The sequence below is a fragment of the Haliaeetus albicilla genome, chromosome 8 (genome assembly GCF_947461875.1).
Source record: "Haliaeetus albicilla chromosome 8, bHalAlb1.1, whole genome shotgun sequence".
Classification (NCBI taxonomy): Eukaryota; Metazoa; Chordata; class Aves; order Accipitriformes; family Accipitridae; genus Haliaeetus; species Haliaeetus albicilla.
The window spans coordinates 24,312,118-24,339,218 of record NC_091490.1 but is presented as its reverse complement, the minus strand read 5'-3'; the positions used below and the strand labels follow the sequence as shown (position 1 = coordinate 24,339,218).

Here is a 27,101-nt window from a genome sequence, read left to right as displayed (position 1 = left end):
TACATGTTTCAGTGAGGTCTGGAAACACTCTTACAGTAGGCAGCTTTGGTACAGAATACATGTAAACATTAGAGAGGATACTTCAAGGTCAGGAACTGCAGGACTGTTTACAACAAATAAGTGTTTGTAATGAGACTGAAGTGTACCTAGGCTAGGATGGACACAGAGCTGATTCACCCTCCGTCAGAGAAAGTCTGCTCTTGGACCACGACTAAGGTATGCATTTTGAATTATTATTACAGGTTATTTTAATGCAGGCAGAGTATTTCAGAGGAGAATCTTTCCATACTGTTTTTATTTATTTTTCATTAAAAACCTGTTACTGCTCTCAGTAGAAGCAGGACACTGAATTAGACGAGCCTTTTGCCTAATCCAATATGGATTTGGCCATTTTTTCTCTGTCAGTCCTTTTAGAAACTTTATCTCAAACCATCCAACTTGAGAATCTTTTTGCCTCTTCTTACCATCTCTCCATCACTATCATAAAGAGGAAAGAAACAGGATGTGGTTTTGGATTCACAGTCATAGAGAATGAATATGCAGCTAGATCTTCCATATCTCCAGTAGAAATCTAACCAATAATGATTACTTCCTTCAAAATGGAGCAAATAATAAAAAAGATAAAAAGTGGTGCTTCCATAGTAGATATAACCTGATCTCAGAGTTTTAAAAGATTGAGTTTCCATTTCTTTATAACTATTAGCTTCTCTTAGCCAACGTTCTATGATTCAGGATTTTTTTTAAACAAATCTTATGATTAAAATCCAAGCTTAGTATGTTTAAAATCTGTAAAGTACTTAATTAAACAACTTACATAGTGGTAGTGGTACAATACCAGGCTTTGGAAATTGAATATAATTTTCCATGAGTTACCTCAAAACAAACTTAGGTTCAGACAGATATCCAAACACAGTCCTAGAGCTAGTTTGCGTTTTTTAGGTTTTCTTCATATTTATAAGTATTTTTATTACTTTTTGTTATTTATGCTAAGAGGATAACTGTGGACTGCGTTCTGTCACTAGGAAATGAAATACATGTATACCTGGTCATATTCAATACCTCTGTCTCTAATTCCTGTCCTGATTGTACACGCTGGGTTAGTTGTTTCTTACACACGTTTAACAAATATTTGGGTCATGAATATTTCAGTTGTTAATTCAATTTGATCAAGTGAGTGTGGGTGGTTTGCATAACAACTGTTACACTCTTAAAAGTGTTTCAGAACTATTGCAAGAAACACTAAGCATGATGTTCCAAAGCATAACATATTGGGTCTATGAAATTAGAAGTTTGCATTTGAATTTTCCAGCACAGCACATATAATTTCTGAATATTATAAATAGATTACATAATTGTTCTTCCTGAGAAAGTATAGGTATGTAATATTACCTAATACTTCAGTGCCCTGCAGGTGAAGAGCACCTGGTGGTTGAAGTACTGACTGCATGATTCTATTTCTTGAATAGTTACTGACTCCTTGAGTGAGCAGTCCAAAACCTCAGACTCCAGCAGGCTCTTAGCTGCAACAGTATTGATGCACCTAAGTCGGAATGCCAGGGTTTACTTTGTTTACCATCAAACCTCTGGGGCAGACTGAAAGCATACAAAAATACAGATAGTTCTTTGGACTTACAGACTGACGTGCTCACAGACCTTTTTATGGAAATACACTGAGCTGCATGCTGCCCACAGTGGGACTCTGCTTCTGCAGTCTCAATGACCAGAGGTGTTTTATTGCAGCCCTTCTTCTCGTTTCACAAAACGCAGCAGCAGGAGTAGAAAGGTTCTAACTCAGTTTCAACAAATATTTAGATACAGTTGGTCATTTCATAATATCCTATTCTGCTTAACAAGATGTTCTGCAGTTTCTGGAAGTCACATGGCTTACTAGTGGAAGTTTATTTTTATAAGTTGAGCTTTTGCAACCGTTAGCTGCATAGAACATACTGATCTTTGGGGAAGAAAAATGCTTATATTAGACTCTATTGGTAAGCAATAATGATATCATCAAACACTGTCGTTTAGGATAAAGATACAACTGGAATACAGAAAAAGGTGACTTGTCCAGCTGAAGAGAAATTCAGAATTCATTTCTGACATGGTGGGATTGCTGTGTAGTGAAAGAAAGAGTTCTGCACCCCTACCTCAGCTTGTATTCGCAGTCCCACAGAACCGAAGAGCTTGATTCAAGGCCTGTTGAAGTAATCCGAGTCTTTCCCTTCACTACTATGATTCTAAAAAAAAAGGGAGAGTGTTGTATGAAAACGTATGCCGGTCTCTGAAAATATTCTGGAAAAATAGAAAGATTTACATTGGACTGCCTGATGAAGTGGCATTAGAGTTGCAAAAATATCTGAGATACTTGTCATAACATTAATTTTCTCCTTGAATATTAAGAAGCCACAACGTCCAGCAGTATATTTTTTTCTGTCCAGTCAGTGAATACATTTCAGCAGGATCTACTGCATTTTAGGATCATTTGTTACCAGCTAAGAATAGCAAGTATAGTTCTCTACTGTCTTACTTTAAGGACAGCATAACAACCTTCATCTTCATTCCAATCAGCATTTTTCCCTCATTCCTTTCACTGTCTTGAATGCAATTAATCATTTCAGTGTCCTGAAATCAGTTATTCCCACAGCTTTAAAGCCTTCTGTATGGAATGAAAAGTGCAAATTGGAACTTCTCATTGTAATTCTTGAATTCAATACATTATACATGATATATTGCACTGGATTCTGTCATTTTAACATTTTGGAAACTGCATATTACTTAAATTAGTAATTTTTTTTTCTATTTTAATGCTGTTTATGGAAAATTGCCTTTCAGAAAATAAATGTTTAGAAAAAAACAGGTTTTATAAAAGACCTGAGAAAGCATCACAGGGCTTGGAAAAAAAATGAAGCATTTGTTTTTCAGCAGCTTCAAACCTCAGCTTCAGGGTGTTTGGACAGGATAGACACTTTATTATTGGTCAGAGTATTTTTCTGATTGTCTTTCCAGTCATTTACTTGCTGTAGTTTCTGCTCATCCCTTGTTCTTTTGCTTTGTCTCTTCTTCATTATTTACACAAGAATCAGAGGTTCTATCAGAAAGCATTAGGTTTTCAGGTCATGGGTAAGGTGGTTAGCAAAACCTTCACCTTTTGTAGGACCAGACTACACAGCTCAGTATTGTTCATAGGAAAAAGATAATTAAAATTCAGAGGATGTGTATTATCATTCTGAAGTCAGCATACAATATTTCCATATGTAACTGATACAGTGAATGAAAAAAATGCCTCTTTAATGTCACTCCAGTTATATTGGTATTCAACACAGAGTTTTGTGAAGTGTAAGTTGAGCATTTAATGATTCTTTGTATACTAATTCTACAAGCACTGAGAATTGCTTTTCCAATAATGTCTTGCTTAATATGCAGAATTACTATATTTCTAAGTTATTTCAGATGTAACTTCTGTAGTATATAAGCACTGAGCCTGTACCACAAAATCTCACTGAACCCCATAAAATTAATCCCCCTTGATTTCAACATATTCATTAGGTAGTCCCTGTAGCTAGCTACTTAAAACACAACAAAGTAATTATACAAGTTGAAGCTCAAAGTTAAAGTCCAAAGAAAACAATGCTATTAGTTGCTACCCAATCCTGAAGACACCTAAGCATCTCTAACTTTTGGCTTCAGCTTCTGGTGCATTATTTTAGACCTCAAGAGGTTGTTCCTGTAAACAATAAGTTTTCTCTAAAAGTGAAAACAAAAATGTAGAAATCAGATATATTTGGCAACACTGAAATGAAAATACAAACCAATATAAAATAGATTATAACTAAGAATAGTTAATGTAGAGTACTTGCAAATTGCTATCCAAATGGTTCTTATTAAGTCCATTTCTATGACATGCTACCACAGCATGACAAAAATCTGATTTAGTCTCAGGGGTTATTTTACTCTACAGTATTTATTTCTGTACTGCATGTGGAGATAGGTTATTAAGAAATAGTAGTTAGTTTTGGCACATAAAATAAGCAAACAAAGATTCCTGGAATTAGAAAGAAAACTTCCAGTAAAATGAAGATTGAACTCTCAAAAGTTCAAATGATACCTAAACTAAACATGATTAATCTTCAGAGATTACATGTTACTATCTTTACTTTTTGTTTTTCAAGTGCAGTGGTAGTAGAGTGTTTAAAATCACACTTCTGTTCTCCATAAGTTTGTAATAAAATTTCTGGTACTACTTTGCTTTAGCAGATCCATGGTTTGGGTTTCTGTGGGGTTTTTAGTAGTTCGAAATCTCCTTTCCATTAAACCAATTTTGTTGCAACTGCTTACTTAGATCCACTATAAAAAGACAGCCTTGCTGAATTTACAGGAAACCTAAAATTGGTATAGAAGGTGCTGGATTGGGCCCTATGTTTTAATTAGGTGGTTTTTATGTATTTATTATGACAGTGGTTTATTCTCTCCACAAGAACAAGTTGGTGTAAGCATTGCCTTTGCTGAACATTCCTTCCTGCTTGAAATCCTTATGTTTGTCCAGGGATGACCAAGTAAATTATTGTTTCTTCATGGGATGAAAGAGGAGGAGGAAGCAAACAGGAACAAGGAGATAAAAATACCCCCATAAAATATCAAAACAGCCAAAAGATGAAGTCCAAGTTACTACGTATTTCATTATGTCAGGAAATAGGAGAAAGCAGACAAGAACATATGCTGTCTGTATTGGTTCATGCAGCATTTATGCATATTTTAAAAATAATGCTTAACACTTAATTTACAAGAAAAAAAGAGGTTGATACTACTATTCATATAAAGAAGGTTATATTAAAAGATGTCAGTAAGTTGTGGGGAATGGAGTAACTAATCCATGTGCACTTGGCTTCATGGACAGTCAATAACTCTCCACTGCACTCTCTATGCAGTGTAATCTGGTAACCCAAATAGATAGCAACATGCTATAGATGCTGAGTAATGTTTCTTTAGAGGCACTGGTGGTGAGACTAAAGTATAATATTCTTGGGGGAGGAGTAAAAGAGGTAGTATTTCATTTGGTAATTAGACCCCCATAAAGTTGTCTCTTGAAAGTCAGGTTTTTCTGCAGTTTTGTGATCTCTGGCTCTAGTAAAAACAAAAGGCAGAGCAGCAAAACACCCAGTAAAATTAACACTTGGTAACCTAATTTTGGGTTTATTGTTCCTTTGTTTTCAGGGTTAGGGCTTCAAGTACAATTTGGTAGAACTGCAGATGAGGTGCAAGTAATTTTGAGGAAAGAAATTAATTTGTTCAACAAGTTGTTAGAAGAGCTGAATTTCTCCTTCAGCAAAGAAGAAAGAGCTCCCATGTCTTACGGACTTTAATATTGTTAACTAAATGTGAGAAGCTTTGGCTCATGCCCACTGGGTTCAATGAGAAACAGCTTGAATCCGCAACATTTTGGATCAGGCACAAAATTATTTTGATGGCTTCAAGAAATAGGAATATATAGGACTGTAAGTGAGTACAGCTGACAAAATGAAATCTTGGTCTCACTAAATAAAATGGGAATTTTACCATTCACTTAGAAAAGGCTGAAATGGTTCCTGATGTATTAACTTATTTCAGTTAAGCTAAAGTGTGATGGGGTGGGCTGGCTACGGAAGCTGATGAAGAAGAATAAAGATAAAGAAAATATCTCTTTTATCAAGACTTGAGATTTCCTACCACCAAGCTATTAAAAATTTTTGTAAGGTTTTACAAAAAGAACAAAAAGTGAAGAAACAGTTCTCATTCTTTGAAAATGTAAAAAAAAGTATGGTATAAAATTTTTTTTACAGCTTAATCCATCCTGTCAGATACAAAGGGTAAACCAGACCGTTTTGCATATACAAACACCAAGCAATTTCACAGGCACCAGCATCAGAAAAAATACATTTCTGTCAATGATAGGATCATGCATTATGCTTCAATACAAACCCATCTGTGGATATTTAGCACACTTAGTGGAGTGCTGTAATAGTCCTGTTATGTGGGGGCCACATCACTGGCTCAATGTAATTGCTGCTTTCCTGGCCCTTGTGACCTTAATTCCTGAAGTCAAGGTTATGTGTTTTAGGGATGTACCCACAAAAGACAATTAAAGAGAAGAAAACGCACCACGGTGATCCAGAATAAAAACAATGAAAAATTAAAAATCCATCACCATTCTGCTTTTAAAATTACATATAACTTATATGACTAATGATATTAAAATAGCTTCTTTTTCGGTACTCGGATGCTTCTGCAGTGTACTCTATTGTTTCAAATTAACACTGGAAAAACTTCCTTGTCTGAGACCAAAAGAAAGCTTTATTAGCATAATTCCTTACAGTCCTTCTGTTAATATTTTCAGGGACAAAAATATAATTCTCCTTTTTGTCAAAGAAAAAAAGAAAAAAAAAGAAAAAACTGGGAACATAGTGAAATTATGGAAGATCAAGATTACAACTCCAGTGAAAAATGTGTGACAAATTGAATAGAAATATAAAAGTATTAGTTCTTACTGAAGTATGAAACTTATGCAAACAATGGGGAAAAAAACTCCCACCCTTTTAAGAACATTTTGAGATGTGTGAAAACTACAAATGCTAGAACTGTGAAAAGGAAACTGGGAATTTGATCCATATGTTCTGGAAATGCTACTGCCCACAGCTAAATTATTTTTGGAGAACCAGAACAGAGAACAGAAGAACAACTGCTAAAGCTGTTATAAACACAGGGTCTCCCTGGTGATGCAAAGATCTTACTATGGCGGGTATTAATGAGTGACTGTTACCATCTGGATACCATATATGAAGAAATCATCTTTGGTATGTTCTAGAATAATTATTAAGGAATACTATATTATTTATCAATTATGTCTCTGATTCTCTGAGGAGAAATCATCCTGCTAACTCGAAGGGGAAAAAACACTATTCAGGGTGGTTCACACATTGATTTTCTTCATATAGGTGAATGTAATTTAAAAGCCTGAACTGATCTAAGTAATTTTACTGTATTAGGGAAGATCATATTCTAAACTTGGGAAGCTCTTTATTATGGTATATTTTTTCAAAGTGAAATATTTTTAAAATCTGCAACATACGAAATAGCAGTAAGACCTGTGGACATATCCTGCTACAGCTTCTCAAAACCAAAACCACATCATGCTGATTACAAGAGAAATAATTACCAATTAACTTGGGCTACCATTTCCTTGTTCACAGGAATTTGTGACTGGAAGGAATGAATTTCATTTGTTCTGCTATCATAGACAGCCAAGGCTTATATTTCTATTCTGTACTTTTAGCGAGCAGAATCTTCATACCAGTTGGCCTCTTCCACTTTTCACCTGAAGGCTGACCCTGGACACATTGCTCTGACAATTTGATAGCCTGCAATTCTCACATTCAGTTTATTCTAGACAGTCAGTACCCATTTGTACCAACATTATCCTTCTTGTATGCAACACGTACACTCATAACTAGTTCATGCTAGTAACTCTTGCCACAGAAAGGGATAGAGACCAACATAAAGAGTGATAGATTTAAAGAAAGCAGGATGTATATTTTCTTAGCCATACCAGCAAACTCTCCCTGAAAAAGTTACAAGATGTTTATAAAAAATTCTGAATGGTGGCAACTGTATACCATCTGTTTTGTTCTGGTTTAGAAAGGAATTGCATCAATCCATGATGTTCTATATACCACCTCTCCCTCACAACAGCCACTGAGCAAAACCTAGCAACAAAGTTGTGACTATCCTGTTGAAATAATCAAAAAATGAGTTTATTTTATAAGAAATGATATTTGAAAATTATATTAATAACACACTTCTGGTTTGATACTAATTTTTTCTCTTCTTTGAAAAAATGTCTTTGCTAAGCTATTTATGAATTCTGAAAATAAATAGTTCTCTGTACATATAATCATCAAACTTGAACTGACCCTAAGTACAGTTTTTATTTTTCGTGTCTTTATTCATTCTTTTCTACATAGTATTTGTGGAATTCAGCATCTGGAACGAGCAGGAAACAGGTTGACTCTCTTTGACTCCCTTTATTTCTGCATAGTGACATTTTCCACTGTGGGCTTTGGGGATGTTACACCCAAGATATGGCCTTCAAAGCTGCTTGTTGTCATTATGATCTGTGTTGCTCTTGTGGTGTTGCCCATACAGGTAAATGTGGATTTTTCTTCTCTTTAGAATTTTTTTTAAAACAAAAGAGTAATAAGTGAAATATTTTATTGTTACTACTATTGCATATAAAATGTCAGAAAAAATAACCCTCTTCTATACCTCCTATTCTGTTTTTTTTTCCTTCCTTTTTCCTTTGTCTGTTCTCCTATAGTCTAGATTTATACTAAAAAAACCCAGAGCACTAATAACAGTTTTCAAATGCTGGTGAAAGCTTTCTGTTCCTGTCATGTACCACAGAACCCTTCCTTCATCCTGAGATATGGGTTTGTTATTAAAGGAGCAATTTAAAAAAAAAACAACAGTAGCCAGCACTTTCTTTATGAGTATAGCATTTCCTCTGCAGGCTCTCCCTGTTTCTAATCTTGGTTCTCTCTGCTTCCTCTCTTACTCTTACAGCTCAGTGCTAAGTTGAAAAAAATCTCATTAAATCTGCAACTCAAGCAAGTTGGGTTCACAGCTGTGTATGTCGGTACGCACACAAACAGAGCCAACAGCACAGTTAGGAATTTTTAATGCCTACTTAAATTTAGAACTTCTAACAGTGTCAACAGGAGAAGGCTGATTTATGAAAATCCAAGTATTTCAAGGAATCAGTCAGTTTCATTAGATTGGTACCAAGTATTTCCCAGCTCATTAGGTGAGGCTTTATGACAGAAACCCTGAGATTACATGGGAAGCCCTGTCAAGATGTTAACTGTTCCACACTTGGTGATCACCCAGACCTCATGCCACAAAAAGGGGATGTGGGGAGACATTGTGAATGCTTATCAAAGCTTATAGCAGACCTGCTAGACCATGAAGCTCCGGACTTTCTCACGCAGCCATAGTTTCCAGACTCTGCTTCTTTGACAGGGAGCTAAAGCTCACTGTGAGCAGACAACACAGAAACCCTGAGAGATTGGAAGCTCAAGCTTTCAGCATTAATTTCCTTGAAATTATTTGAACATTTTAATTATACCTAAATATTTAATGTCTGCATACACAGACATATGCACTAACACAATTATATTCCCACTCAGTGGAAATTTAGTAAAATATATATTCTCTTGAAAACTAAAATATGCTTTGTTTAAGAAATTTGGAATTTCCTAGGAAATAGAAATTTCATCTTTCAGGTAGTTCTGATATACACTTCAGGCATAAGAGCTGTGTTACAAGTAAATAACCTGGAATCTACTGCCCTTTCACATAAATTTACCTATTATTAGCTACTTTATTTTATAGCTTTGTAGTGATCATGGGGCTTCATATAGTCTTGCGTACACAGAATGTGGGATGCATTCTCTCCTGAGCTTTTGTCCTGCTATGATATGAAATCATTTGTTATTCATGATTCAGTCTCTCCATCAGTTGAATGTGAATGAGAAAAAGCAGCTATCACACAGATATATAGTTAAATTGAACTCATTCTTAAATGCATATTATTTACAAGAAACTTCGAAATGGTGTTTGTATGTTTTATTACAGATTGTTACAGTATTCTCTTTAGTATAAAGGATTCACACTAGTAGAGGAATGTTTACTGTTAGTCTGCATATGTTGTTCAGCTGGCAAAGGCAAATTTGCTGCATTAACAGCTGCTGTGTATTTAAGTTGTATCTAAATTTAAAAGATAAGAAAGTATACAGAAGGTCACCTTCAGAACATTATAAAGTCTCTGAGAAGAGTAAGTACTCTGCCCAAAGTAATAAAATGGTGCTTCTATCCAAGTATCTATACTCACAATATGCACTTAAGTGTGTGAAAATTTAACCTTTCAATTGAGGGAAGCATTTATGTCATATGGCACTGGAAAAAGTGAGCTCAGAAGTATGAAATTCATAAAGGAAATACGGTACAGCCTTCATTCTTTTCTAAAATCTTGAGATTTACTGTAATCTCATGATATGTTAATGGATTTACCCTGCTATTTGTGTGTGGTAGAGACTAGCTCTGCTGCCACATTTTTCAATCACCCTATTCATCTCACCCACTTACTAGAGAACTTTTTATGAAGAAAAAAACAATGTGGGCTAAGGGCAGCTTTTCACAAAGGCATGAGATGAATGATGCAACATTGGTAAGTCATGATACAGTTGTACTGCACATCTGCTTGTCTGTATTTCACCGACAATTGGCATCTCTTGCAGTTTGAACAGCTGGCATATTTGTGGATGGAGAGACAAAAGTCTGGTGGTAACTACAGTCGACACAGAGCTCAGACGGAAAAACATATTGTGCTGTGTGTTAGCTCTCTGAAGATTGACTTACTTATGGATTTCTTAAATGAATTCTATGCTCACCCCAGATTGCAGGTACTTAACAGTGGTAAAAAAAAAAAGGAAAATAAAACATTTTTTACAGACAGCCTTCTGAACTGGTCTTTAATATGTAAAACTAAATTTGGGAATAGCTGACTGAATTGGGAATCTATAATTGCAATAAGAAGCTGAGATACAGTATGGAGACATTAATTTTAAATTGAGATAAATAGACTAAATGGATAGAATTACTGTCTTGTTGAATTATGCGAGTCCTTTTAGAAACAGCTACTTCCATGCAAATTCCTTATATTCTACCCCAAAATAGAAAATAATGAAAACTACTCAAATTATTTTTCCTGTTGTTTTGGGACTGGATCCAAAACTCCTCACAAGTCAAAGCATCTTTTGGTTTTCACATTTTGCTTTGTTTTTTGCCAGTGTTAGGAAGATTAGATCCTTTTGGAATTATTGAAACTAAGAAATAAATAGACATACTTTAAAAGACAAAGACCTTGAAAGATTACACATGAGATTTTCTTAGTGTACACATATTCCCTAGCTAATGCAAACATGTTATATGAATTGTTTTGATCATCTAAAAGCTTTTTTTTAATGTGAGCTAGCAATTTGGATTCCTTATCATTAGCTTTTCTACAGACCATTTCTTTTACTAAATCTCCTCTATTTACTAAGTTACCTGTGGTACCATGCTTCATTAACTAGTGAAAAAAAATCACAAAAATAGAAGCCTCAAATTGCTGAGCAGCAATTTGTCAAATCTCAAATCCAAAATATTGCCCAAAATAATTAGCTAGTAAGAGGCATAAGCAAATGCACAAAGAAATCCAGTTCTTTATAGATGCAAACACAAATTGAAATCCAAAATTTAGTTAACTAGCCTGAAGAATGAGTCAAGCTCTGTGATACTCTGGAGACAATGAAGAAATATCCTTATAATATTTATGTAGCCTAAAAGAGCTTATATACATTCCCTTCACAATTGAAATGGGAAGCTGAAGGATACAGATGATACAATGGATCCAATGCACTAAGCTTTCTGCAAAAGTCTGTGTGTGCTAAGGAAGACTTCTATGACGAGCCTGTCCCAAGGTCTCAAGTCTCTCCTCTCACATTCCATTTTTCTCTTCTTTTCCTATGTACACACGTGTATACTTCAGAGCAACCTTACTTTTCCTAACAAGGATGGATCTGCCCATTAATGTAGAGGAATCAGTTTGGGGGAAGACAATTCCATTTCGATTGTTGAAAACTTCCTACATTTTCCAGCTAGAATGACAGAAGTGTAAATTGTCTCTAAAAAAAATTATGCTCATACGGAAACAAAAATGTTTCTAAATGGACTTCCGTTGCTGCCTGGGAGTCTTTTGTGACCAGTTGACAACTGTCCAGCCATATTTATTAAAGAATTCAATATTTTAAACACATGTATTCCAATAACTTTTGTGAATTAAATTTGAGAATTATCAGAGACATTTTTGACGTCCTGAGTCTCTGTTGACTCATTCTCTAGCAACAATGAATGGTAATGTAAAAAAAATAACATGACTATTCCCCCTTATGTTTTTGACAGGACTATTATGTCGTTATTTTGTGTCCTACTGAGATGGATGCTCAGGTCCGAAGGGTGTTACAGATCCCAATGTGGTCCCAAAGAGTTATCTATCTGCAAGGCTCAGCGCTAAAAGATCAAGACCTGTTGAGAGCTAAGTAGGCAAATATTGTCCAATTTTTGTTTTTCCTTTTGTTTCACTCATACTGTTTGATAAGTAAATTTGACAAACAACAAACGCTGTGCTAGAAGGAAGGCGTGTGTATTTAGAAAGCAAGGCTCTTTGCTATAATGTGTTTTTCTTAATATCTGAAATTTTTCAAGGAACAAATATTTGTCAGCTCTTTCATTTGACCAAATTTTTCTTCGCTATCTTTTCTGTCTCAGTTTTTAAAGGTGTCAAGACAGAGTGCCTGTGATTTCTTCTGAAAAAGCAGCACAGAAAATTCCAAAACTGCCAGTAATGCTAGAATTTGTTTCTGTTTTCCTGACCAACTGAAGGGGAGAAAAGTAAACAAAAATAATTATTGCCCTTTGAACCCATTGCACAGTTTTATTTTCTTCCTAAGTTCAGCCTGGTAGTATAAGCAACTACTCTACTATACCTCCATACACTCTTCTTTCAGGGCTTTCCTCTTACCACATAGTTCCACCACTTCTAAAATTCTCTCTGCCTGTTAATAGTGAATGACATTAATCAAAACACATCAGTCAAACACAGTTCCTCAACCTCCCCCCACCATTGATTGCTCAATCACTTGAAGGTGTGAAGGAATTCACAGTGGAATTCACATAGGAGGATCTTCTCTTTAAACTCTCCAAAAAGAGAGAAAGGTGCTTCTTAGCAAATAACTGATTTAACTTATCTGCATTGCTCTTTATAAGAACTTATTCAGCAACTAATATAGATATCTAAAATGAAGCCAATACCTCTCTGAGTATTTGTGTCATTCAGCCTTCTTTACCCCAGGGGAGTTATTTCCAAGAATCTAATCTGTGAGAAGTCTAGTCAGCAGTGTTAACTTCTCAGATTTCTGCCAGTGAAAAAACCAACTACTTCTATATCTGTTTAAAATTTGAAAATCCAGTAAAGCTTTTTCCAGGATTAGGAATTTTCCTTTAGAGAGAGGTTCCTTTTTTTGCTCTCTTGCTGATTTCAGGAAGGAATGCTTGTGGAGATTTAGCTGGCATTTGTTCTACACATTAGGAGAAGAAAAATTAGGCTGTTCCCTAAAGATAATCTTGAATTTCACTTATAATAACCTGGAGGTAGTCAACTATGGAACTGTGCTTTTTCCTGCAGAACGTGTAATTGAATGTACCTGTCATAGTATAATTTTCAGCCTCTCCTGAGGGAAGAATTGTAGTGGGAATTTAATAGAACATTTAATATGAAATATAACCCAGTACCCAAGATGTTTGGTGTATTTCTTTTTAATGAGAACATAATGTACTGAGAAGATAACAAGGCACATGGTAAACTTATTCTAATAAATAAAGTAATGGTTACCAACAACAAAATAATCAAGAAGTGTCTCATCAAAATTTACACATGTATTATATGTGAATGCAATGTCAAAATAACATGATAAAGGTTGCATTAAAAAGTAAAGGAATACCAAAAGTTGTCTGACTGCATAAGTAGTAAATACTCAGTTAGCTAAAGACTATTTTGCTTTACGTGCCCTAATACACAATTTGACATTACAAAAATGATACTCGTTCTTGCTTCCTATCTTTAAGAGCTTCACTTTGAAAATTTTTGGTGATCTCTGAACAATGTTCACATGCCCAGCCTTAACAAAAAAGCAGGATGAATTCTGTCATGAGGTATCACACTGATGCCTGTATTGTTCATCAGCATGACTGGAAGCTTTATAGCTACCTTCAGCATTTAAAACAGCACAGTAACTGAATAAAACAGCTCTCATTCTCCATACAGACTAGCACTAGAAAGTGAGTAACACTACCATGCTTGATTTCTTTCCCCTACAGCTTTCTCCCATGTTCTGTCATGACCTCAAACATTTTTTCTCTCTCCTTCCACTTTCTTTAGTGAACCATCACAAATCTCAATCATCTTCATGTCCACTCTTTTTCTTTACCTTATACTTTTTCCAAGCTATCTGACATCTCATTATAGATATCTATTTATCAACTTTGGTTTAGTTGCAGAGAGTTGTAAATAGATCTTAATTTTTGCTACCAAAATAAACCCACTATCCTCTGTGAATAGTAAGCTTGGAATTGTATTGTAGAGCATCCTATGTAGACTAAGCCTGCATCTTGCAAGTGTTTTCCCACACAAGCTCTCATTTTTGCCCCACTTAAAACTATATTTATATTCTTGACATATAGCATCTTAACTCCCTGAACCCTCATTTCAGGACACTCTGAGAATATTGTTTATGTAGTACATCACTTTGCCTCATTGCAGTCCTTCCCTGGCTTACCCTTCTTTATTGCATCAAGGAGTGACCCCTTATTCTCGCTTAGCCTGCAACTCCCAGTTCTTACTGAGAGGTAACCTTCTGATAAGTCTATAATGTTATTCTCTTTCACATGTACAACAGATTAAGATACAAGTCCCATTGTGATTTCACCCATGCTGTCCCTGTAATGTAGGATGAATTTCTCAGAAACATCTGCAAAGTAATCCCAGTATTCTGACTCGCATCCTCTCTTCAGTCAGTTCTCTGCTCTGCTATCTAGTGACACCACTTTCTACTACAATAATTTTTATATTCAGGTATTGTCACACTGTTTCTTCCTGTTTCCCATGTTTGCATATACTTTTGTTGTCCTTTGTAATGTCACTCAGCTCAAATGCCAAGTACTGTCTTTTTGTTCTGTGTTTGTACAGTACCTAAAAAAATGGGCCCTCAGTCTAAACCTAGGGTCCCAATGGCCTAAACTTTTACTAACAACCACTAGTTCCGTTTTCTAGAAGCAGAGAAACCAAAGGTTTAGGAATCTCAGGTCCCATTCAAGACTCCAGAATGGAGTTGCTGTAATGAGCAGTGAACTGCCTGTTCATTTTCCCCAGCTTGTGTCTCACTTTTCTCCTTCCCAGGAAACCCATTCTGATCATCCTGTTACTCTTTGCCCAGAAAGTCCTGTCTTCCCAGGGAGGTCAACCAAGCGCCTATTTCTTTACTTCCATGTACCAGTAAGTGAAGTAGGATTCACTGGACAAGGATATCAAGATCTGAGGCAAGAGAGGAAAAGCAAACTTTGATGAAACCTTCAGTCAGATAGTTTTTCTCTGCACTTCCACCACCACTCTTTTTATTATGTGACCAGTTGTACCCAGTAGAGAACAATTAGGCATTAAAAGTTCTCAAAGAGACCATGAACTGAAAATGGTTAATTCATTTAATGCCTACATACACAGAAATGTTTGTTGTTTATCCCAAATGAATTATTCTAGTACATCTACTCATCTTTCTGCTATCACTAGGCAAGACAAGTCTATATGAAGTTGTCAGCCCCCTCTCATTCATTCTTATTAATAATAACTTGTACATATCATACCCTTACACACTATGCAGACTGGTGTTATTTATTCACCTTTTATACTGATGACAGATAAACACTTATTTTGTATTTGAGGCCACTCTGCTTTTATTACTGTGGCACAGCTTCTACTGGCACCAGGGAAAGAAAGTTTCCCAGAACCTAGTCAAGAAATACTGGTACACCATGAGTTAGTGCAAAAAAGTGCCTGCTGTTGACATTCAGATAACGCATGAGAACAGATAGACTAAACTTTCTCTGTATTCTGTTTCTGTAAGCATACAAGACTATAAACTGTGAAACACAAGTCCACATAAGTGTTTTGTTGGTATGTAACAGGCTTGTCTTCTTTTTCTAGAATGGATGATGCTGAAGCTTGTTTCATTCTGAGTAGCCGCTGTGAGGTGGACCGGACAGCAGCTGTAAGTTTTCAAGAAATAAATAAGAATGAATGCACATGCTGTATATACTGTTACTGCCCTTAGTCCCTCTCAAGCACTGAAACATCTTCTGTGAACAGAAGATTAAAAATTAGCTGATTTACAGAGGGATTTTGTATGTGGGATGAACTTCTTGTCTCAGTTAAGATAATTAAAAGGTTTCTGTTGGATTCTATTAAGGCCAGGATTTCGCAAATTTATGAAACATGATCTAATGGCTCATTTCACCTAACATATCTACTTCTGCTTGTTTAGAAAATAAATTACATGACCTACCTACCAAAGAAGTTTGGATTTTACAGCACATTTTAGTTATACGTTGAACTTTTTTATAAAAAAAAATAAGAATTTATACATTCTTACAGGACTTTAAAAAAATAAAAGGGTACTGTAAGAATACAGTACTTTCAAAAACAATTTTCACGTTGAATAAAATAAATTTTTATGAGTTCTCTCCTTTTTTATGGAATAATGGCAGAATACTATATAAGCACTATCATGGTACCTTATAGATATATTGATACCTAGTCATTAATCATTCCAAAGGGTAGTACTCTGTCAAAAAAGCTTTATTCAAGTTACCTGGATTAATGTCAGTGTGTGCTCTAGATATCAAATTCAAAGAGTTATATTTATTAAATCAGAAAAGAGATAGATATCAACTGATTGGTATTTCCATTCAGAACTATTGAAGTATTGAAAGTTTACTACTAACAAAGTAAAGATTGAATTCCATTTTATAGATTAATGATAATAAATACCAAATAACCAATATATCTGAGAGTATTTGACCATTTTTCATATTGGCCATTTTTAAATGTGAAAAATGGCATGATTCTTTAAATAAATTACTACGGTTTTGCCCATGCTACTAGTTATTTGCAGTCAGGTAAGTTACTGTCCACAAAGGAAGACTGCTAATACAAGCCTCTACTCAGCATATCTGTGATAAAAGAATAAAACTATTGTAATATGAACTAGAACTCTTCAAACTAATGAAATTACCTACCAATCACAAATATCCAGGAAAAAAGTTCACCGAGGAAGGATTTATGAATACAACTTTAAATTTTTCACCATGAGCTGCATGCTAAATTATTGCACACTTGCCTCTATTCAGTTCAATCTTGAACTCCAAAGGAAGATCAGAATAAACCTGAATATTCACAAAGTTAAATTAAGATGCTTACAAATTGCGTAACAAGATCAAACTAGTGTTTATAATTCTGTAATTATGTTTTAAGCTATCTCAATTAGAAAAATACTGGTTTGCTGCTACATTATAAGAAATAGGAATTATTTTTCTAAATGTTAAAAATAGATACAGAAAAACACGGGAAATGAGGGCTTTGCATTATACATCAGCATTTCTTAATATATTCTTTATCACTTGCTACATGTACTTCATCTGCAATCAAAACTTAGTTGTTTCCATACCTACACATACATCTTACCAGAGAAGGAAGAACAAAAAAAGCAACATAAGCTGCAGCTAGCAAGAAGAAAGGATTATTTCCTTCCTAGGGAAATGAGTCCCCAGAAGTAAATTTTATCAAAAATAACTTAATTTTTTGTAGACTACCAGCATGCTGTAAAAAATACTTTCTTCAATGCTAAAGACCCTGTGCTGGACCCATCACTTGCAGAAAGCCACTGAGCCACTGAAAGCCCTGAGAAATAAATCTGTGTTCTTACTATAATATTCAAACTTACTGAACTAAGAGCTTTGAATTTGATTAATCAGCAATAGACTCCTGAAAACACACTAACAAAAGCCACTGAATTGGCAGCAAGTAGTCCTGGAGTAGTCAAGTAAGGCAAGCATACTGTTTGGAAGTGACAGAGGTGATAGGGTTTTTAAGGATAAGAACAAGCAACAATTCATGTAAATACCTGGGAAAATACTGGTAACTTCTGTGAGATTGAAAAATATCAAAAAGCCAACTGCCTTGCCTAAAGTAGCCATGAAGTTCAGAATAAATCAGCTACAACATCTCATTTCACAGAATATACTTGACAGTTGTGAAATGGTTAGAAATGAGAAATCCCATACAAGCAGAGCATGTGATTTACGTTGGTAGGTTTATGCAGCTTTAAGGACATCACCAACACAGGATTCACTTAGAGGTAAGCTGTTCATCTCTGCTCATAACCTCTCCAGAATTTATACAAAGAAAGGACAATTTTCAGCTCTGCTGAACTCTCCTACAGGGCAGACAGGGGACTCTACATGGAGCTCACAGAGCTTCCATCCATTCTGGCCAGCACTATCTAGTTTTGGTTTCAGAGTCATGGCCAGCTACAACTCTCTCCAGGCAGCCTTTCTGCCCTCAGGACAGTGGGCCCCAGGAAATAAAAAAATGGTACCTGGCACATTTCAGCTTCCAGAACAGACTGTTATCAAATCTCATTTATTATTGTACCTGGAGCAAACAAACACGCAAATCTTACCAAAGACACAATCCTGTTACGTTCCTCTGGGACAGAATGCCCTGTTGGGTGACTGGCTGGCTAGTCATAATGGCGCAGTATGTCAGCTGTAGCAGTGATACGCTGAGGGTCAATGTCATCTGAAGTTTTTAAACAAGATATCACCTCTCTGTTGTTCAGTTTTCCTTTTCACAGGGAATGTAATTATTTATACTGCAAGTATAAAACAGCACAACTGTGGGTTTTTTTAAATTTTGTTTTATTTTACTGCCCTCCAGAGCTTTGAAATGAAATGGCTTTAATTTCCTACACTGTTCCAGCTCTAGTCATGAACTTCAGTATTGTAGTGCATAAGGTTACAGTTTGTCACTGGGCTGAAGGAATTTCAGTTGTCATCCCAGTATCAATCTTTACAACTTGATTTTTCACCCTGCTGTGCTTGAGAAGCTGACAAACTGTTAGGAGTGCCTTGGATCCTCTCCTACATCTGACAGCTGTCAAAATAAAAATTAACAGATGCATTGAGGAGATTCCTGATCAGAACAGCTGTTGTTACTCATGTGATTTTTCAAAGTCCATGAGGGTTTTTATCTCCCCAGCTACAGTCCTCAGCAGAGGATCTGCTCATTTGCCATAGATACCACTGGCTGTTCATTGCTTGCTATTTCGTTAGTTAATACGTTTTAGTGCCAAAGTCTGTGTTGCTTCTGATCCATTGATCTCAACTATAGCTCAGGAGAAAAATACAATAACAGGTGGCATGCAGTTACTTCATAAAAATTGTCAGCTGCTTCCTTTTTCACTGGGAGGAGTAGGATCTTCAACAGTTGGACCAAGAATTTGTCAGCTTTCCAAAGTCTCCTACCAGAAACTTCTTCTGCGGTGACAAAGCTCTGCCAGATTTTATTCTATCAAATGCTATTTTGACATCTCAAACCAAGATGTAAGCTCATCATCTGCTGTAGCAAGCAGGACAGACATCTGTTTCACTTCTGGAAGATGCAGCTTTTAAAGAGAATTCAAATTGTACTTAAGTCTGGATGGCTTTTTTTTTTTTTTTTTTTTGATGGATATAGAAAAGTAGTCTGTGCCACACCACAAAGATAGCCAGTGACTTCAGTGGGCTGCCCACATGAAATTGCTCCACAAAACTAAGGTACCTGAAAACAGTACATCTGCTGTTTTAACCCGAGGGGTGGGAAGAGAAGTCTGTTTTGAATTATCCTATAGATAACTCATTAATAAATGACTATATAAGTATATGAAAGACCACTTCTACTGCTGACAGCTTTGTTCTGATGCTTTCTGATGGTTTAGTTCAAGCTTGCACCTTTTTTTTTTTTAACCCCTTCCATTGATTAAATTGCATGACACTACTAAATAGTAGATCTAGCAAGGCTCCTCCCCTGGTTGGCTCACCTTCCAGCTGTGTCAGGAAGTTATCTTCCACACACTCCAGGAACCTCCTAGATTGTTTACTCTCTGCTGTGTTGTATTTCCAGCAGGGGTAAAAGAATCCTCGCTCATGAGATGATGGGGTTCATAGAGAGGGCTTTAAACTAGGTTCGAAGGGGGTAAGGGATAAAACTACGTGCACCAGAGATGAGCTTGGGGGCAGCATGCCAATGTTAGGGGTGGATTCGATAGCCCAGCTGAAGTGCATCTATGCTAATGCATGCAGCATGGGCAATAAACAGGAGGAGCTGGAAGCCATCGTGCAGCAGGATAGATATGACTTAGTCGCCATCATGGAAACATGGTGGGATGACTCCCGTGACTGGAGTGCTGCAATGGATGGCTCTTCAGAAGGGATAGGCAAGGTAGAAGAGGTGGGGTGGCTCTCTATGTTAGGGACTGTTTTGACTGTACAGAGCTACATGATTCTGATGACAAGGTGGAGTGCTTATGGGTGAGGATGAGAGGGAAAGCCAATAAGGCAGATATTGTGCTGGGAGTCTGTTATAGACCACCCAACCAGGCTGAAGAGACAGAGGAATCATTCTGCAAGCAGCTGGCAGTAGTCTTAGAATTGTGTGCCCTTGTTCTCGTGGGGGACTTTAACTTTCCAGACATCTGCTGGAAATACAACACAGCAGTGAGTAAACAATCTAGGAGGTTCCTGGAGTGTGTGGAAGATAACTTCCTGACACAGCTGGTAGGTGAGCCAGCCAGGGGAGGAGCCTTGCTAGATCTATTGTTTACGAACAGGGAAGGACTGGTGGGAGGTGGGAGTCACCATCCCTGGAGGTATTCAAAAAGTGCGTACACAGGGTACTCCAGGACATGGTTTAGTGGGCATGGATGATGGTTGGACTCGATGATCTTGAAGGTCTTTTCCAACCTAAATGATTCTATGATTCTATGATTCTATACTGGTAATCTAAGTTACACTGCCCTAATAGCATCACAAGATGGATGCATTGCATAGGAAGATATAAGTAATGTATCAAGTTGTTATGGCACGAAAAAAATTAACAGAATTATTTTAAAATATATATTAAATCAAGGTCTTGCTTTGAGTTCTGATGACTTAAATTCCTGTTACACCCACTTTAAAATGTACAGCTTTTAGTATGTGAACTGAAATATCAGCTCTATATTAATCACCATCGGTATCGGTGGTAATTTTTGATCACGGACTGCAATGCATTGCATGGAAAGCACACAGAAGAGAATATATTTTTTCCCTCATCTCCCAAAGAAGCATATATTGTATAATGGGAATAGAAGCATAATTTTGTTTCAGTTATCTCTGTTTATAGTATGTACCTATGTACCTCATTTTTACTTGGGAGAAATGTGAACATTTTTTAAAGTCACTGCAATATAGTGTAGAAATTGCTACATATGTAAAACAGAGCATCACCAATACTATGTGAAGAGACTCAATCTAAGAAATCACTTAAAGTGCCTATCTGTATTTTAATTTCTCTTCCCTGGAATACTTCTGCAGGGTAGAATCTGGGAGAGTAACTGAGTGAAAAAAACATGGAAGCCCACATAACCAGCTTTTGTACACAAACACATGTATATAACAAGTGAAAAGTGAGAAAATGAAACAATAGTACAAGGTTATTATATTAATAGTACATCACACTGAGTTGATCTTATGAAGCTATATAAGGCATTTCAGTATCCATTTTATATATATTACATATTTGTAGACTGCTTCTTCAAAAAAGAGTTAGCAAATGGAAAACAATACATATTTTGCAGTGTTAAAACTGCAAATGCGTGAAGTAATCATCAAGAGATTTTAATTTTAAGGAGTCTTTCCCTTTCCTATACAGTTATCTAAAAATATTTAGTGTTGAGATTCATGCTTTTAGTTTTGCAACACTCACTTCTATGGGTCTAGGTTTGTTTGGTTTTTTAATAAAATGGTGTCACTTGAATCATTTTAATAAGCATTCTTCATTCTTAACAATTCTTGCACCTTTTGACAAAACCAGGCTTTTTAGACAAAATAATTTAAAAAAAAATCAAATAAAATAGCTAACGTTGAGAAGAAAAGTGGAAGAGTAAACTTAGTGTGAAATGTACAACTGAAATTGTATTTACTGGTACAGTTTTGGTTTATCCAGTAAATTTAATCTTGGCACAGGTATGTAATACTCAAGAATGAAAAAAATAAGTCACCTATATTTCATTGTATATAAGCTATATTTCTATGCATATGGCATACAGGAAACAGCCTTTTCTCACCCCTTTTGCAAGCCAATGTGAATGATTGCTATGGAAAGGAAGGGAGGAAACTGGTAATGTCAAACCCTGTGCAGTGAAGCCACACCATCACTGCAAGTGACTCTGAATGTGTTTCCCTGACACCTTTTGCATAAAAAAAGATTAGGTAATATCTTCAACAACACAGGTTTTTGAAATCTGTCCCACATCCACTCCTAAACCTCTTACTCTTCCTGTAGTATATCTGTATGGCCATCATCTATCCCATTACCCAACCATTTGCTACTTCTAAGGTGTGTTGGCAGTTCATTCCCTTAAGACAAAATAACGAAAAACCCTAAATATAAAAAAACCCCAAAACCCGAAGGAGGATAAGTCACCATATGCTATAGAAAAAGTGACTGCGTACAAAGAAACCTTATAGCAGGGTACATGCAAGTTCTGAAATCTCCTGAATGGGCACAGCAATCCTATGTCTATGAAACTGTTAATAAGAAAAATGTGAAATAATATATATTACCATCCTGAGAAGATCTTCCTCTTAGGACTTCATTCTAGTATTTCTAATAGAAAAAGTACTTGCTAACGTCTCAATTGACATTAAAATATTACGGTTTGAAAATGTCAGTTGTGCTCTGTTCCAGGCAGAGATTTTCCCTTGTGTTCATGAGTCTGAAAGCTTTTCTTATTGCTGATGCTGCAAACATAATGAATCATGCTTTATATTTTATCTTTTAATACCACCAATTTCATGACTAGGCAAGGCATTTCAACCCAAGTATTGCTTCCTATGTGCAACTCTCAAATATTCCTTTTTACTTCTGAAATAAAAACTGATGGCTGATACACTGAAATTAGCCATATTTCATGAAATTCAATACATGAATGTATTATCACATACTTTACTTTTATGGGATTTACTTTTAGCAGTAATCATCCTGCAGTTAACTCACTCTTGATGCATAGTAACAAGTACAAAAACTAACACGCTCAGAAATCTATTGGAATACTTTGGTCAGTAGCTGGCTAAATTCTGACATCAGTTATGCATATGTTTTAGTTGCACAAAAACGTAGATCTGTTTTTAATTGAGCTGATTATTTTTTAGAATTATCCACAACTTGAAACTCTTAATTCCTGATGTTCTCATTTAATGTTATTTAAATTCTGAGTCTCTTTGGAAGGACATCTCTAATACATCATTCTTGATTAATTAGACATGACTCATCACTACTATCTTAAGTTTTCACACGATTCTTCCACATCTAAATGCCACCCCTTCCAAATTATACCATCCCCAACACTTGCAGAAAGATAGGAGAGGGACAAAATACCTTATTAGTAGAAGACTTCTGGAAACAAACCCTCTATTCTGCATTCCAACAAATAGAATATATTATACTAGGATCTTAAGATAACGGAGGTTGGAAGGAAGCTCAGGAGGTCTCGTGTCTGACGGGTCAGCTGCGAACAGAGACCACATTTGCTCAGGGCTTTATCTAGGTTGGTGTGGAAAGTGTCCAAGGGTGGAGACAACATAGCCTTTCTGCACAACCTGCTCCACTGCCTGACTGTCTTCATGGGCAAAAGGTTTCTCCTCATATCCAGCCTGAATCTCTCTTCTCAACTTACATCCATTGTCTCTTGTCTTCCAGCCATTCATCACTGTGCAGAGCCTGGCTCCATCTGCTCAGTAACCATCCTGTAGGTACTGGGGGCTGCTCTTAGGCCCCCCTGAAACCATCTCTTCTGCAGACTGAACAAGCTCCATTCCCTCAGCCTCCCCTCACAGGACCTCTGCTTCTGCCCCTGACCATCTTGGTGGCCTTCTGCTGAACTCAGTCCAGCTTATACGTCTGCTGTATTGAGGGCCTGCAAACTGGATGCAGTGTCTAGATTCAGTCTAGGTTGTGCTGACTAGAGGAGGATAATCACTGCCCTCCATCTAGTCACTGTGCTCCTGTTAAAACAGCCCAGGATGCTGTGAGCCTCCTCTGCTGTCAGGACACACTGCCAGCCCCCTCTGCTGTCAGGGCACACTGCCAGCCCCTGCTCAGCTCACTCTCTGCCAGGACCACCAGGTCCTTTCCAGCAGAGCTGCTGCCCAGCCAGTCAGCCCCCAGCCTGTGCCAATGCAGATGGTTATGCAGTCCAGAGGCAGGACTCTGCTTGGGCCCTTGCTGAATTTCATGAGGTTCTTGTCAGCCCATTCCTCCATCTTAACTTGGTCCATCTGAATGGCAGTCCTGCCCTCAAGTGTTTGGACTGTTCCCTCCAGTCTGGTATCATCTGCAAACCTGCTGAGTGTGCACTCTTTCACCTCCTCCAAGTCATGGATAAAGATGTTTAACAGAACAGGTTCCAGTGCAGATCCCTGTGACACCCCACTTGCCCCAGGTCTCTGGGTAGAGTACATGCCCTAAGACTCCAACCATCTAACCAGCATTTTACCCATATAGTTTTCCACTCGTGTAATGTCTGAACGTGGAAATGAGAATACTGTCTTGAGACACAGCATTCACGTGCCCAGAGGTGTAACTCCCCAGATCATCCTTTTGTTTGAAGATGGGTAAAACTATTAATTTTTCTGCTGTTGTGGAGACCTCCCCCAGTCTCCACAACCTTTCAAAGATAAGAAAGCAACTGTACAAGGACATTGGCCTCCTCTCTCTGCACCCAACTGATCCTGTGGGTTTGTATGGGTTGAGTTCTCTGGCGCAATCCATGTCCAAAATCATCCACTCCTGATGATTCTTCTCCTGCTTGAAGCCTGTGAGAGACCTTGTTGGTGAACACTGAGAGTACCCCAGCCTTGTCTGTGTCTGCAGAATTACTGGATTGTCTGTGTATGTATATATATATTTATGTATTTAAATATATGTAATATACATAATAAATAATATTACTTATATAACAGGTATGTGAACATCCACACCATTGGTATTTTATATTCTTAAAATGAGTTTTCTTCAATGGAGTCAGTCTGACGAGGTGTTTTTTTTTCCTAATGTAACATGGCTATTGGTATTTCACTGTCATCACCTCATACTTTTTATTCTAGGATCATCAAACCATTTTAAGAGCATGGGCAGTTAAAGACTTTGCTCCAAATTGTCCTTTGTATGTCCAAATACTGAAACCTGAGAATAAATTCCACATCAAGTTTGCAGGTAAGTGTAAGATTTCAACCATTGGAAGCACTTGTTAGTATTTGGTAGTTTCCTTCATAAACACACAAGAAAATTGATATTCCCTAGGCATATTTGCTGCTTAGAAGCAGATTAAGAGTGCAGTGTTGTAAAATAACATGGGCTGCATATATCCTATCAGTAAAATGTCATGTTTTACATTGAAATCTTATTTATAAGCACTTTGAAGGATTATTACTCTTTAATGTTACATAATATACAGAGTAGAATTATTTGATACATAACACATTGTTACCCCTTAATTATAGATCCAGGTAGGTTTCCAGCTTGCTATATCCATGTCTTTAAATCGTTTCTGTCTACTAAAACATCCTAAGGGCTATATGAGAAGATCTGCTTAGAAAAGCCCAAATTTTATCCAACAAACAATTAAAAAAAAAATCTTCCCATTGGGCTGGTTTTTTTTCCTAAGTGGTATGAAAAAGATTATTTTAATTGCTTTCCAGTATTTTGGAAAGAGACATATAATTTAATTTTATATCCAGTAAAATGTGTGTCTTAGAAACTATGACATAAAATGCAAAATGACATTAAGAAATCCAAACAAATCCTCTCTTATAAGAAGAGAATACCAGCTTTAATCTGAGAAATTTTTCCTCCACACTATGTAGGTAGGTGTCTCTCGCTCTGCCTATATATAAACACACACACATACACATATATATCCTCAAGGGCAAAACTGCACAAATACTTTTATAATGAACTCATTTTGCTTATCTTTGAGAAAATATCTCTATGAAGGAGAAGCAAAGCTTTCCTTTTCAGCTGTAATTTTGAAAATTCAGTTTTCTTGAAGGTATTCTAAGGAAGAAAAGATTGCCGATTCATGCAAAACTCAAAAAAACTCTATGGAAAAATATTAGTCTCTTCAGTCATCCCAGAATGTGATGAAAAAGTAAATTCCAGTGCAGAACAATTCCAGAGCAACAGTTAAAGCTGTAATTTTAAAAGCTACTGAATTTACCACTAGGTTGGAAAGAAGGAAAAAAGCATCAGTAGCAGTTCTGAAGTTAAAAAAGTGTAATCTGAAACTATGAGATGGCACAACAGGGAATAAGACTCATGCTGTGACAAGAATGATGGTGCTTTTCATCTCCCCCTTAAAATCACACAGCACAAACATAATCTCTTCTCCCTACCCATGGCCACTTTTTTTTTTTATCAGTAACTGTGTTAATTTGTTGTTTGTAATTGTATTTTTAAAAGAGTTTCATTATTCTTGATGGTTTGTCTCTGTAGGAGCTTATATATAACTAGACTTGCAAAACAGAGGTAAGTTTTTGTATCTAAGTCTCAGATTGAGAATTGGGACCGCATTTTTTTTTTAAAAGCAAACAACAATAGAAAAACCAAAACCTCTTTCTGTAATAATTCCTTCAACTGAGTTTAACCAATCTCGTATCTTACTGCCTTCATTTATGTTTTGTAGTTCTTCAGGGGCTTGAGGAGACCTTATATATTCTGTGCCTCATTAGGCCCCTCTAATATTAATTATAGTAATGCTGTGTTGTAAGTCTAAATATTAATATAGCACCTTACATCCCAAAACAATTTCACATGGATCACGGGCATCGCTGCATCCATTTCCACACACTCTCTGCACAACAGTAAAAGCAGAGAATTACAAGCCTTCCTTCAAGATTAATTTAATATTACTCATATAAAGCACAGGAAATTTTTATTGCAGTTTTAAATTCAGCAAGGTTATGAACATGGTATAAACATCACCACTGGATGCTTACCTACTGCAAATGGTTAGACCACTGATACAGTCATGAGAATAACATTTGTTTGCATACATTCTCCTAAGAGGACT

General features: G+C 36.4%; 1 protein-coding gene and 1 long non-coding RNA gene across 3 annotated transcripts in view; one reads left to right on the top strand and one right to left on the bottom strand.

Annotated features, from left to right (window-relative positions):
- The window catches only part of LOC138686428 (uncharacterized), a 44,701-nt gene extending 42,266 nt beyond the window's left edge, over positions 1-2,435 (bottom strand). The window contains exons 1-2 of the long non-coding RNA XR_011325802.1: positions 2,312-2,435; positions 2,145-2,234 (exon numbers count right to left, since the gene is read on the bottom strand). This is a non-coding gene — a long non-coding RNA (uncharacterized lncRNA). The remainder of the gene's footprint in view (positions 1-2,144; positions 2,235-2,311) is intronic.
- Positions 1-27,101, top strand: part of KCNT2 (potassium sodium-activated channel subfamily T member 2) — a 158,110-nt gene that overhangs the window by 74,751 nt on the left and 56,258 nt on the right. For both annotated transcript variants that reach the window (XM_069789353.1, XM_069789352.1), the window contains exons 10-14: positions 7,992-8,172; positions 10,323-10,487; positions 12,028-12,164; positions 15,881-15,944; positions 25,138-25,246. In XM_069789353.1, coding sequence (XP_069645454.1) covers positions 7,992-8,172; positions 10,323-10,487; positions 12,028-12,164; positions 15,881-15,944; positions 25,138-25,246 — 656 coding nt within the window. The remainder of the gene's footprint in view (positions 1-7,991; positions 8,173-10,322; positions 10,488-12,027; positions 12,165-15,880; positions 15,945-25,137; positions 25,247-27,101) is intronic.